Genomic DNA, 13,952 nt, shown 5'->3' on the forward strand with positions numbered 1-13,952 from the left:
CTGTGCTTGACCTTGTAGACCAGGCTGTCAAACTGCCAGCCCATGGGCCAAATGCATCACGCTGAAACTGCACCCACCCTATTGCCGGCAATGGGGAAAAAGTTGTGATACGTCGCGCGACATCATGTGACGTTGCGAGTTTGACATGCCTGCTGTAGACTATCCACATGTTCTTGTCTGTCCAGCAATGATCCAGAGCTTCAGCACAGACAGAATGAACTTTGCCATGCCTGTGGAGAAGACAACCTAAGGGACTCTCAACCTGTCACCATAGGCAGAACTGAAACCTCAAGGTGTATTATTTCCATCTCCAACACCTTGGTGTCCCCAATCTGTTGCTTGAGGAAACTGCACAATGGGAGGACCGGTCCAGTTCTCTTCCAGCCGTGGTGTGCCCAATGGTTAGAATGCAGTATTGCAGGCTAATTCGGCCCACTGCCAGGAGTTCAATCCCAACCAGCTCCAGGTTGAGTCAGCCTTCCATCCTTCCGAGATTGGTAAAATTGTTGGGAGCAATATGCTGACTCTATAAACCATTCAGAGAGTGCTGTAAAGCATTATGGATGGTATATACAGTAAGTCTAAGTGCTACTGTTATCGCTGATTGCTTTCAGATTTAAAGGATACTCTCTGTCACTTTTTCTAGGCCATTTTGCTAACAGTACCACAAGAGACTCTTAGACTAAAGGAGAATGGTTTTTCCAACTCAAAACTAGCTCAGATCTAATTGAACTGTTTGAACTAACTAAGTTTCTCCATGCATTTCCTGCAGCTGGTGGCACCTGGCATTCTTCACCAGATGAAGCTTTCTCCAGAGAGATTACGGATACTGGGTGCCTGAGATATGGACAAACTATTGAGAAATATTAAAGAGTAGTTTTTCTCCCTCCAAGTTTGAAAAGGAACACTCAGTTGGTTTTCCTATGTTCTTGTTGCCTAGGAAACTGCAAACACTATTAAGAATTTTGCATACCCTAACCCTTTCCTCACTACAGAACATAAATGCAGATATACTGATCTAATGTAAAGCTGATTTTATAAACTCTCCATACAAAGCAATGAAGACCTGTCAAGAATAATAAAAAAAAATTCATCTAACGTCCCATCAAAACATTCATATTCATCTGTTGGTATTACTAGCATAATAAACGTCTTCTCTGTGCACAAGAACACATCCAGAGTACTCCGACAGCACCAAGGTACGTGATCCTATTTGAGAAGGAAGCCCTTGACTTAATTCAGAAACCCAAACACGGTCTCCTTTTCCAAACCTTTCAGCCTAAAGTTTAGCCAAGCAGGGCATCTTAAAGGCTTCGCACTGAACCAAGCCTGGTGTGCGAGGGGAATTCAGCGAAACTCATCTTGCCTTTGATGACCCTTAGCTAATCCCCAAATTTAAGATAAGAATTGTATCTCGCCTAGCGGTCAGAGATGAGGAGATATGCTGAATTAACTCCTGGATGTGGGGAAGGCATAAGGAGGGATCACACTCCTTCGACCGGTTCTTTTTGCATTCAGATCTTGGTCACATGAGGGCTGGTGGGGTTATTTAACCAGTCCCTGGGCAGAGCTTCTCCTATGAGCTGGGCTCCTGAAAGGAATATGGAGGACAAGACAATTTTCCTATCCCGCACTATAGCTTTTGCAGCCGCCCACAAACTGAACAGGTAAGGGTTGCCAAGAGACCCACACAGGGTGTGGGAATCTGAACCTTGAGAAGATAGTAGGAGGGCTACTTTGGGCTTGGTTGCTCAGCCACAGTCCGAACTGGCCAACGCTGGATCTGGGTGAAGAGCCACTGCAGGGATGAAAGGCAAACCTCAACCAACCTTGTATCAAAGGGCAAGGATGTCCAACTAATTAGAACATAGAACAGTAAGGTCTTCTAGTCCAACCCTTTGCCCGTGGCAGGAGATCCTATACCATTTATGTTTAAATATCTCCTTCACAAACTTCAGAGAAGAGGTCCACATAAAAGCTAAAGGGTTTTACAACCCATGCTTCCCCTTGCCTTTCTCCTCCACTTCCTGTGAAGGCTACAGCACATCTGTGCGAAATATATTTTTGGAAAAATAATTGGCTGGCAGGGTGGACAGAAAGTGGTGGAATTTCAGATAATTCAGCCAATTATATTTCCAGAAACTGAAGCTCTCCAGTACTTAAAGGTATGCTGGCTTGGCTTTGGGATCAGCTGCTAGGATGAGATCCCTCCCTGCAAAAATACCTTCTCTCTTTCTACTGAAACATGGTTATTCTTTTCTCCTCCACCCGACTGTCTTTCAGCAAACATCTGAGCAAAGATGAAAACAGGATCACCTTTGGGAAATGCAATCACAGCCACGGACACAATTATCAAGGTGCTGGGCGTGGTTGAGGACCAGGGCTTTGGGGAGGGGGCATGAATCCCTGGATCTGTTTCCCTGGCAGGGAGGGGGGCAGACCGCCAGGCTTGGAAAAGTGGCCATTCCTTGGTTAATCTCTTGCTACCGTCTGTTTCTTCAACGTTTGCTTCCACCTTGAGGGAGAGAAGCAGGATTGCAGCTAATGACTTAACTGTACTTTCTTTTCTCTTCTTTCTGGGCCACACAGTGACGGTCACTATACGTGGGAAGGTGAGTAACATTTTTATATTTCTCCACCCTTTGGGAGTTCAAGGCTTAAGAATGAGGAGCAGCTGGCCAAGGCTCCATTTCATCGGTTTGGCTCCAGTCTCTTTTAGTTCAGCCCTTTTTCCAAGTCTGGCCTCTTTATATGTCTCAAATTAGAATTTTCACCACTTAATTCAATTTTCCAGTTTCAGCTTTTTAGCCATCGGAAATCTCCCTCCCCCCCCCCATGCTGGGCAACGAGAAAGTTTTCATTATTATTTTTTTCTAAGAACTGGCATCCAGGGATACGTGGCAGCAGCCTGTGGGGATTCTGCCATGCCCTCTCTTCTGGATGCTCCTGGGGTGGCATAGAAAAAAACATAGAATAAAGTTAGAAGGGACCTTGGAGGTCTTCTAGTCCAACCCCTTGCTCGAGCATTTCAGACAAATGGTTGTCCAGCCTCTTTTTGAAAGCCTTCAGGTGATGGAGCAACCACCACTTAAGGCAAGCTATTCCATTCGTTGACTGCTCTCGCCTTTAAGGAAATTTCTCCTTGGTTAGTTTCCAAGCACCGTTTCTTGTGTTTCAGTGCTTTGAAAAATAGTTTGACCCCGTTTTTGTAGGAGCCTCTCAAATACTGGAGCAGTCTTCTTTTCACTAGACTAGACGCACGCAATTCCTGTAACCATTCTTCGTATGTTTTAGCCTCCAGCCCCTCTCGTCATTTTTACTGCTCTTCTCTGGACCTGAGAAGCCTTTTGTAATAACTCAAATGTTTCTATGGTTTTGGTTAGCCAACTAGTTATTCCACTTATTTTTCCCACTTACATCATCATCACCACAGGTTCGGTTCCTCTACTTTTTCATTAGGGGAAAAAGAAAAGCTATCCCAAGTGGGAGAAAGGACCTTTTTTTCCTCATATAAGTGAGGACTTGATAGGCCCCACCATGCTGAAGATGAACAAGGAAAGTGGGAATAAAAACGAAGGAGAATTAGACATCTATGGAGATTCTCAGTCATCCAGGTCATAGTTATCCCAAAGATGCTTTTTCAAGAGGCAACTGGACAAGAAAGTCCCGTTGCCTGGTAAAAAAAAACGTCTTTGGGAAAGGGGGAAGGCAGGGCCAGCTGCGTGGCTGGGATGCAGTCCCCGTGTGGCGGCTCGCAGCCTCTGACAGACGCTACCCTTCCTGCATGTGGTGCGGTTCCTGTAGAGTTGGCTGTTGTGCATTTCGGTTTCCCCGTGGATCTTTTTCTGTCTGTTAAAAGGAAAAAAATTTCCCCTGCAGATCAACCCCATCAGCGGCATGCTCATGAACATTTGCAAACTACATGAATACATGGAGGTACTTTATTTGTGTCTCGCATTTATTATTTTTACAAATAAGTCGGCGAACATATCCAATAAACCTTCCTCCTCCTATTTTTTCCCCACAATAACAACCCTGTGAGGTAGGTTGGGCTGAAAGAGAGGGACTGGCCCCAAAGTCAGCCAGCTGGCTTTCATGGCTGAGGCAGGACTTGAACTCATGATCGCCCGCTTTCTTGCCTGGCGCTTTAAACACTACACTAAAAAGGTTCTGTGCTGGAATAAAACCTGCCGGCCTGCTTCTGTTGAAAGCGTTTGCTAAGAGGGGAAAGGAGGGGAGGGGGCCCGATTCACTTGGGTGCAGGAGCATCCACTTCATTTCCCGGGAAAAACATGTTTTTTTTAAAAAGTTGGCTTTTCAGAAATCAATGGACAAAACATGAGTCCGACAGCCGGGGTTCTGTTTTTCTTCTGTCCCCATCTACAGATAGTCCTCAACTTACAAAAGTTCATTTAGTGACCGTTCAAAGTTACATCAGCACTAAAAAGGTGACTTAGGACCAATTTTCACAGTTACGACTTTTGCAGCATCCCCTTGATCAGGTGAACAAAATTCAGACGCTTGGCAACTGGTTCATATTTATGACGGACGCAAGGTCACGTGATCCCCTTTAGCAACCTTCTGACAAGCAAAGTCAATGGGGGAGCCAGATTCACTGAACAACCAGGTTACTAACTTATCACCTGCAGGGATTCAACTTAACACCTGTGGCAAGGAAGGTCATAAAATGGGGCAAAACCCATTTAACAAATGTCTCAACAACAGAAATGTTGGGCTCCACTGTGGTTGAGGACTACCTGTTGTAGCCCAATATATTTATTTTTACCTCACGTGCATTCTTTTCAGTCCCTAATGCCTCAGAATACAGAACATTTCCATCTTGGGGAAAACAAAACGTCACCTGTTTATGCTTCTGTCCCTCAGATGGCCATCACTGAGCCTCTTGATCACAAGAACCTGGACGAGGACGTGGATTACTTTGCCAACGTTACAAGGTAGGAGCTGGAGAAGATGAGCTGGCTCAGGAAATGGAGCGGTGGCCACCCACTGGCATCCACGGGGTGCCATCTTGGGGAATGACGGAGCTGATCTCTATGGCCAAACAGTAGCCAAAACCAACAGGAAGGACATCGAGCAACTGATAGTTAAAAGTGCTTCTCCGGAATAACTTCTGACCTCCCTTTTCTCCTCCATCCTTCTGCCCCTCCACAGCTCGACGGAGAATTTAGCCATGTACATCTGGAACAGCATGGAAAAAATCCTTCCCTCAGGTTGCCTCTACAAAGTGAAGATCTACGAGTCGGACAGGAACTTTGTTGTTTATAAGGGGAACTAAAAACCCCTCGCGAATGAAAGTTGGGGAGCACAGGTGAGAATTCCTTCCAGGGCTGTTTCTAAATCTGTTGGTGCTCTCTGAGCTTTCTTGCAGATGTTTCATTACCTGACTAAGTAGCATCATCAGTGCAAGGGAGTGTGGGGTTTGCTGCATTTATATACAGTAAATTACCCTGCCAGTTTTGGTAGGTGTTTGGTTTTCTCCTGGGTAGTTACAGTATCCTTCTGTTTGTCTGGAGTTAATCTCCGCTTATCTAGGAGTTAGTTGCTGGAGATGATGTGACCTTGTCTGTTTCTTTCTCAGCTTTTTCACTGTCTGTTTTGAATGGGGTGTAAATGTGCTTTTATCTCTATGTGTCTGTTAATGACTGATTAAGACTTTTCTGTCTGACAGTCTGGCAACCCTAAGACCCTGCCAAGATGAACTCAACTGCTGCAAGGAACTACAATAGCTGCTTTTGCTAAGGCACATCTGTACATATAGATCTCATGCTCGATGGCTGGGTGTGGAACATTTGGACCTAGCAGGCTACAAAGGATGGGACGAGGGGAAGTGAAATGTCCCTCATCTTTGTAAGGTTCTGAAATGAATCTTCTTTTAAGATGCCTGTCCCGCACATTTAATTGGGCAGTCTTATAATGCCAGGATTATTAGCATAATAGCTTGATGGGCCAGAGATTTTTTTTGCTGAGGATTATTGAATAAACAAAACTGAACACCAACCATTTAAAGGGCAATGAAGTTTATGAATTCCAAAGGAGCTGGGCAGTCAATCAATGTCAATCAGAATAGAGCTAGAAGGGACCTTGGAGGTCTTCTAATCCAACCCCTGCTCAAGCAGGAGATTCTATACCATTTCAGACAGGTGACTGTCCAGTCTCTTCTTAAAAACCTCCAGTGATGAAGCACCCACAACTTCTAAAGCCAAGTCTTTCCACTGGTTAATTGTTCTCTCTGTTAGGAAGTTTCTCCTTAATTGTTTCTCTCCTTGATTAGTTTCCATCTTTTGTTTCTTGTCTTGCCTTCTGGTGCTTTGGAAAATAAGATGACCCCTATTCTTTGTGGAAGCCCCTCAAATATTGGAATATTGCTATCATGTCAGTCCTAGTCCTTCCTTTCTCTAGACTAGGCAGGAAGGGGGGGGGACTATTGGGCCTAATGCAGATCTCTGCAGATTCACTCCCATAATGCATTGCTTAGCCACATAGCTCTGCCATTATGCACAAACAGCCATGCTCACACATACACACCCATGTCCTGCCTTCATTTCATGTTGATAACCATTGTCCAATGCTAGGGGGCTGACCAGCTCCTTCTTTGTACCATGCTAATTGAGATTTTGTTCCATCTCAGCCTAAACGGAATGAAGTGTGTGTGTGGGGGGGGTTCCCTTGTAAAGCATACACAATAAAATTATTTTACAAAGCGAATTGCTCATCTTCTCATAAAACAGCATTCTAATAATTTCCCAGTTTGCAATATGACTCATCTTCTTGGGCCAGATCCTCTTGGTGAGGGAAATTACTCCCTCAGCCCCACAAAAGCAGCTTGGGCAGAAGGACAACCACAGTTTATCGCAAGACTGGTCTGAGGCCATCCATGACAGGGGCAGGACTGGACTTCTGCATGCAATGCTGACTTGACCATTCAAAGAATCCCCATAGCTGCCAAGTGTAATAGGAGAGAATGATTCTCCGTGATGCTTTTTGAGGAAGATGTGGCAGCAAGGACACGGGTACTTGCAGTCTATGAGCTTAGACTATGCTGGCTCAGGAATTCTGGGAGTTGAAGTCCACAAGTCCTAAAAGAGCCAAGGTTCCCCACCCCTGGCTTAGACTCTCCTAAGTCTCACATTGAGATCCCACAGAGTATTGTGGAGAATATTTAGGGTCTTGTAGGACTCCCAGATCCAGCCAGACAGGCTGGGACTGGCCAACCAGCCAGACACTATGTGTAAGGACCCACCCCACTTTGCAGCTTAAGAAGACAGAACTCTTGGAATATTTCTTCCAACAGGCATCTTTATTAAGAGAAAATGGTTGCAGGTGTTCTAGACAGGACCTGGAGTCCAAGCCCTACGGTTCAAGGTTTTAAGGGGTCCCCAGCAGCCCCACCCCACCCCACCATCCTTCCAGCAACAATCCCAGCCGTTACATTTCCACCCCCTTTTTCCTCACTGCTGGTGGAAGGGAGACTTCAGAGAGGAGTAGATGAAAGCTGATGGCCCCATTGTTATGATTAGTCCTTTTGGTGGTATCCACATTCAGTCCCTTTGAAGTTGTGCTGAAGGAAGTGAGGGCCATAAAACCCCTTTGTTCACCTCCCTTCCCCAGAGAGGGCAGAAATGGGGTTTTCCATAGTCGATAACTAGAGATGAAATATAATTGGATTCTGACATCATGGCAGTAGACAAGGGCCAGAAGAGAGCGGTGGTGATAGATGTAGTGGTGCCAACTGACAGCAACATAAGGAAGGAGGAGGATGAGAAGCTGGAGAAGTACCACAGCCTGAAGGAGGAACTAGAGAGGATGTTGAAAGAAAAAGCCAAAACGGTCCCAATGATAACAGCAGCACTTGGGGCTAAAAGTCCTAAGTTAATGTTTTAACGCATAAAACAGAATGTTTCACAATGGAGCAATACATGCACAATAATGATAATCCTCCCAGCCATATTGGCTAATGGAATGAAGGGTGTTGAGGAAGATTAACCTAAAATCCAGACTGTCACCTGCAGCTATTACTCCTGCTTTCTTTATAAGAAAACCATTCAAAATTCAGTTGCAAATACAGCATTTAATGACAGCTGACCACAGGAAATTAAATCTCAGTGGGAATCACCTTCATCCATAATGTTTATGCAACACTTAAGTAGGCAGAGTTTACATATTCAATAATACTGTAAGGCTGCGTGAGGCTTCAGACGTGGGTCGTGTCAGGTCGACGGTGACTCACTGCATCCCCTTCCTCCCCAAATTAATCAGACCTGGCTAGTACATTGATGAGAGACTGCCAGGAAATCCCAGGATTGTTGGCTAAATTAGAAGTAAAAATAAAAAAACATCCAGAAGGCAAGGGCAGATATCTTTGTACTGTTTCCAAAAAAAAAATCACATGAGATATATCTACGCAGTTGAGAATGTCCTTTTAAAAAATGCGGTAAAATTACTGCCACACAAGCAGACCAGCCCAAGATGAAACTGAGAAAAGACTTGCTGAGGGATGTTTACTGAGTTTGTGGGAGAACCCAGAGCTGGAGCTTTCTAGCTAACATTCTTGCATAAAACATGACCCTGGTGTTGGGAAAGATGGTGGAAGGCAAAAAGAGAAGGGGACGACAGAGCATGAAATGGGTAGATAATGTCATTGACACAATGAACATGAATTTGGGCAAATTCCAGGAGCAGTGGAGCGGGGGGAGGGGGGCATGCTGTGGTCCCTGGGGTCACAAAGAGTCGGACACGACTTAGCAACTGAACAACCATAACTTGCATAAAAGAGTACGGGAATGAGCTTAATTATAGCAATTGGCTTAATTATGCAGTAAATTCACTGCAGTAGTTCGGGAAAGGAAAATAAGCTGTTTGGGACCAGGAAAACTCCCTACTGTATTCAAATAAGCCCTGGGATTTACACTTATCATCATGGAAAAAGCAGTGACTTTCTCTTGAAACAGGAACAAACAGTAATGAACAAAGAATTGCTATCTTTCTTACTTGGATCAAACTAAATGCTTGCACAGCAGGAAAGTTTGACACCACCAAGTTGCATAACACATCTGCTTCATATCTACTCACTGACATGATTCTTTAACAAAGAGGTCAGCATCTACATTTACAAGTGCAATAATGCATTGGTGGATGGATGGATGGTTGACAGACTGACTGACTGACTGACTGAGTTGTTCTCTGACAATTAACGGCACAGACGGCACAATCACAAGTATCTCACTTCTTGGAAGCAGCTCCCTCTCCCTTGTAAACCACAATGTTCTTCTCAGTTTCATATACTTTGACTTTATAAAGGGTCCCAGTAGGAAGGCACTTCTGAAGATTGTCCCAAATGAACACAGCAACATTTTCAGTAGTACTGGGGGGAAAAAACCTGAGAATTAGTTATGCTGCTTTGCTAGTGATATTTTTATCTCCTGCTCTGTGGCTGCACCAGAGGGAAAACCTGCTTCTGCTATGGTGTTTCCTTTCACAGATTCCTGCACAGTGACAGTTGTTGAGGTTGCTTGTTTGTGTTGGCCTGGAATTCTAAGTTCCAGCCATAAAAGTACTTAAAGACTATCAGGTTGGGATTGTCTGGACCAGTAGAACGAAACACAGTCAGTCTTGATTCCTCCAACAGTCCAGAACACTGATTTTGAAAAACCAAGTTTCTAGACCTCTTTGACACTGGCAAATCTCCTGAGCAAGCAGGCAGTCCTTCCAGGAAAAAAATTAGAGCAATCCTTTACAAGTTTTTTCCTCCTGCTGTAACATTAAATTTCCCTGAATAATTTAGGCAATTCAGAGTCCTGTAAGAAAAAAAAACTCAAAAGCACTCTCCAGGTTCAGGATTAGAAAACAGGCCTGCACAGGGCCCAGAATAGAGAGTCACCCTACCTGACAACATCTGCAAAGTAGGGGACGTCTTTATCCAGATTCTTGTGATCAAGAGGTTCCATTATGGCTTCCTATAAGGCAGAGATATTAGGCATTTAGTCCCATAAAAGACACTCCGAAATTAATCAGACTCGTTGGGAGACTGCCTCACACGGCTAAGTGGCAGATAAATATTCAATGGCATCAGTCAAGAGCTCCACCGCCATTTTTGTAAAGAAATGAAATAAACCTGTTGTCTTCTCTTTAATGTTTTCTACTTGGGGTAAAAATTCATCCTCTCCACCCACCAGTGAGATCTTAGGAGACAAGAAAATGGTCTATCCCCTGCTTTCACTTGGAAGGCTACAGCATTCCCTTGCCTCTTATCCTCTACCCACACGTAGGAAGAAGCTAAAGTTATAAAACTGCACTCAGCACTTCCTGGTGTGCCTCGAGTCCCACAGTGGATCCCAGACTGCCTTGTCACGGCCTATGAAGTCCATGGCTCATCTCTGCTGGCAACCTCTGGGATGAAAAGAGCTTCTTTACCTCCATGTAGGCATTGAGATCCGTAAGGTTGATCACCATCCCTGTAAGAGGATTGATCTAGAAAGGAAATACAAAGAGTGGGTATAATAGATATAATTTGTAATATTTATGTTGTAATTTCTAAAACCTTTTTGCTGTTTAATAGAGGAAAGATAAGTGTCTAGAGATGGAAACTGGAATGAGATATGAAATAAAGAGATTGTTGGCTGTATTTTAAAAGCTAATGTTAAGTTGTTAATATTAATTATACTTGCTGGAGGCAAAGGGGCTGATTTGGTTTTCTATTTGTTTTCTTATTCTGCACTTTAATTAAAAAAATTAAAATGTATTTCTTTATTCTATAAACATATATCTTTTACTTGTACAATACAATCTTTAATAAACTTATTGGGAAAAATAGAAAGAAAATACAAATGTTTAGAATCTGAAAACATTTTACTTACCTCTCCTTGCACAGTTACTTCCACTAGAAGAAATGAAAAGGAGCAAGAAGGGAAGATCAGATTGTGATGTTGATTGCACTTAAGATAATCAGCAAAGGAGATAAATATATTAACAATACACCACATGGATAACTTCCGCCAGGAGTTTAAGAAAGCTTCCTGCTTTCCATTATATTTCATCATCATTAATACAAATCTGAAAACGAATACAGGAAGTCCTTGCTTCCTGATGGTAATTGGGACCTGGAACTCCACAGCTAAGTGACACAGTTTTAGTGTGTCCCATGACTGTGCCGAGTTATGCAGCAGTTGCAGCACTCTTGTTTGCCACTGTTAGGTGGAATCCCACACAGACACATCATCCTGCGGTTACATGATCAACATTTGCAACCTATGCCGGCTTCCCCATTGACTTTGCTTGTCGGAAGTTGGCACTGAATGTTGCAGATCACAATCATGTGAATGCAGGGCGCTGCAACATCTTAATTGCAAACTGTTCGCTAAGCACGTAAACTGCAATCATACGACCACAAGGATGTTGCAATGTCTGCAACTACAAAGATCAGTCGTAAGTCTACAGGGCCCAGTCTAAGTTGGTTACTGGGACCAAAGGTTTAGTCTTCCAAGCTTTTGGGCTCATGATGGAGCCCACTATCAGGGAACTTCTCTCTCTTCAGAATATCTCCTTTTTACCACTATGGTAATTTCGAATGGTCATTGAATCAGTGGTCATTCAACTAGCTAGCCAACGTAACAAAATTGTTCAGGTAACACTTTTACTTGGAATTAATTGGTAATGCTTGTACGTAACCCTATGCAGTTCGTAACCGACAGTGTTTTGAAAACAATTTATGCTATATAGTGGCTTCTGCAAGTGTGCAAAATGAATAATTGCACACACTCATGCACACATCAAGTCTGTCCCAGGAGTGTAATTTTCACAGGTTGAAGGTCCCTGGACAGGTGAGCTTTCATCCCAAAGGCTCATCGCTGTGGATGATGGGGCATCAGGTTCCCTTCCTCCTCTCGGCTTCTCCTGGTTTCAGAGACGGAAGCCATCCCTTCTCACCTTTATAGTTGTGGCCGTGGCCATTGGGGTTGTTACATTTTCCAAAAAGCTTCCAGTTTTCTTCATCGCTCAGCGACTGGCTGCAGAGAAGGCAGAAGAGGAGATTCTTCTTAAAATTGTCGTCTTAACAATAAAGGCAGCGCTAGGAGTCGCGTTGGGTGCAACTGCCTGAAGCACCTTGAAAGAGGGTGGACACCCTCCCTGGCATCCCTGGCCAGCCCGCCAGTCTTCGCCAATAGACCGGCTGGGCTTCATCAGCCGGAACCCCCAACCCAGAGGCCCAACAGAGGGGCCCAAAGCAAGCCAGGAGGGTGGAGAGGAAGCCGGGCTGGCTACGCAGAGGCAGGACCAGATCCCTGCCACAAGGAGATCCTAAGGCAGGAGAAGGAGGGATCTCCTGAATGGGGGAGCTACAAATCAGGGGGGCAGCCTGCCTCTTGGAGGGGGGCATTCCTGGGAGTGGGGAGGGGGGTCCAGCCCCAGGTGGGCCAACCCTTGTCCTGGAATGCTCATAGGGACCCTGTCCCGGCAGGGGGATACACTAGATAACCTCCAAGGCCCCTTCCAACCTTCAGATTCTGTAAAGAAACCTGGACAGGGGTAGCACTGCGTCCCGGCCCCTTCCAGCCTCCTCCCCCCTTACCGTTGGGGCTGCGGGGGTCTGGGAGGGTGGGGGGTGTAGGGGGTCCGGCGCCTGGTGGGCAGCGCCGCTCCTGCCTTTAAAGGGTTCAAAGGGCTGCGCTGAGTTGCCTGGGGGGGCGCCTAATTCTTCAAAGACATGCCTAAAAACAGCCCCCCACACACACTTCGGGGGGCACCGTGCCCGTTTTGCTATCTGCGCCCCCCCACACACACACACATATACACACCCCAGAGGCGGCGGCGGGAGCGCCCTTTCTCCTCCGGCCGGAGGCGCCCGGTGCTCTGCACGCGCCCAGGACCCCTTCCTTCCTGCCCGCCCCCCAGCCACCGCCCCCCCGTCACCTGTGCAGCCGGTGGGAGGCGCTGAAGGTCGCGCGGCGCGAGACCCGGGCCCAGCGGGCGGGCAGCAGCGCCATGGCAACGGCTCCGCTCGGGTGCCACCGCGCGTGCGCGGGAGCGAGCGAGCGAGAGAGATGCCCCGGAGCCTCGGCCCCGCCCCTCTGCCCGGGCTTGGGAAAGGGCGGGGCCGAGCACGTGGCGGCGGGTGCCCGGGCGCTGGCACTAGCCGGGAGAGGGGGAGGGGGGGAGAAGCCGCTGCAAAAGGTGGCCGTGCAGCAGGCGTGGTTGCCCCGTCCCTGGGGAGTTGCAGCGAGCCTTTAGGCCACCCGCAGGACCTCTCCAACTTTGGGCAGAGACCCACTGCCAAAGGGGCCGGACCGTTGGCCAAGCTCGAGCTGGCAGGCGTTACCAGGCATTCGGCCAAAGGATGCCCTCTCGCCCTGGCCTTAAAAGTGAAATACTGCCCGGGGTTTTGAATAGGGCATCTAAGTGAGCTTCCCTGCAAAGCCCCGCTGGCAAGTTAACAGGCAGGGCATGAACTGACTAGACTTTAATCAGTTTACAAGCTGGAGGCTTTGGACCCCTTACTGTCCCTCGCACCTTCCTCCTGCTGGACACCTCTTTGCTCCCTTGGGGATTCCTTCCTCTGTCAATTAGTGTAAATGCAAACACAAAATTAGTGTAAATGCAAACACAACACTGGGATAAGATGAAATTGCCCTGGGAAGTCTGACTCTGGGCCACGTTTTTTGTTCTTTTAATGTTATTAATGGGTTTTTAATAGGGCTTTGTGTGCTGTGTTCATTTTCAATTGGGAGCCGCCCAGAGTTCAGAATTCTAGGATCCAGTTCTAGGAGTTGAGGACAACACATGGTCAGCTTGCCAAGGTGGAGAAATATTGCCCTGGATAGTTGAACGGATATTCCCATCAGGAAGTCTTCTGTTACACTTAAATGAAAACTTGGCAGCTGCAATTTACCCCAGTTGGTTCTGCTCCTATTTTATGCGGCCATGAAAAACAATTCCTG

The 13,952-nt window shown here is 46.1% G+C and overlaps 2 protein-coding genes across 2 annotated transcripts; one reads left to right on the forward strand and one right to left on the reverse strand.

Moving 5' to 3' along the window:
* Positions 1-1,602: 1,602 nt before the first annotated feature.
* Positions 1,603-5,296, forward strand: LOC114922340 (6-pyruvoyl tetrahydrobiopterin synthase-like). Its single transcript, XM_029283456.1, has 6 exons — positions 1,603-1,667; positions 2,284-2,357; positions 2,590-2,612; positions 3,880-3,936; positions 4,885-4,955; positions 5,173-5,296. Exons 1-6 carry the CDS (start codon positions 1,603-1,605, stop codon positions 5,294-5,296), a joined length of 414 nt encoding a protein of 137 aa, XP_029139289.1.
* A 3,464-nt stretch (positions 5,297-8,760) lies between these two features.
* PTS (6-pyruvoyltetrahydropterin synthase) lies at positions 8,761-13,020 on the reverse strand. Its single transcript, XM_015812576.1, has 6 exons — positions 12,928-13,020; positions 11,944-12,023; positions 10,875-10,897; positions 10,432-10,488; positions 9,904-9,974; positions 8,761-9,382 (listed from the first exon to the last, which is right to left on the reverse strand). Exons 1-6 carry the CDS (start codon positions 12,999-13,001, stop codon positions 9,241-9,243), a joined length of 447 nt encoding a protein of 148 aa, XP_015668062.1. The 5' UTR covers positions 13,002-13,020; the 3' UTR covers positions 8,761-9,240.
* Between the last annotated feature and the right edge of the window lie 932 nt (positions 13,021-13,952).

This window comes from Protobothrops mucrosquamatus, unplaced genomic scaffold (genome assembly GCF_001527695.2).
Source record: "Protobothrops mucrosquamatus isolate PMUCROS unplaced genomic scaffold, P.Mucros_1.0 scaffold97, whole genome shotgun sequence".
Classification (NCBI taxonomy): domain Eukaryota; kingdom Metazoa; phylum Chordata; class Lepidosauria; order Squamata; family Viperidae; genus Protobothrops; species Protobothrops mucrosquamatus.

What these genes read in the sequence shown, in the direction of transcription:
- LOC114922340 (XM_029283456.1), top strand. Translation starts at nt 1,603, where the DNA reads ATGGAGGACAAGACAATTTTCCTATCCCGCACTATAGCTTTTGCAGCC. An exon ending in CCACGGACACAATTATCAAG is followed by an intron (nt 2,358 to 2,589) that starts GTGCTGGGCGTG and finishes TGGGCCACACAG; the next exon opens with TGACGGTCACTATACGTGGG. An exon ending in TACTTTGCCAACGTTACAAG is followed by an intron (nt 4,956 to 5,172) that starts GTAGGAGCTGGA and finishes GCCCCTCCACAG; the next exon opens with CTCGACGGAGAATTTAGCCA.
- PTS (XM_015812576.1), bottom strand. Translation starts at nt 13,001, where the DNA reads ATGGCGCTGCTGCCCGCCCGCTGGGCCCGGGTCTCGCGCCGCGCGACC. An exon ending in AAGTAACTGTGCAAGGAGAG is followed by an intron (nt 10,489 to 10,874) that starts GTAAGTAAAATG and finishes TTTCCTTTCTAG; the next exon opens with ATCAATCCTCTTACAGGGAT. An exon ending in ATCTCAATGCCTACATGGAG is followed by an intron (nt 9,975 to 10,431) that starts GTAAAGAAGCTC and finishes TCTGCCTTATAG; the next exon opens with GAAGCCATAATGGAACCTCT.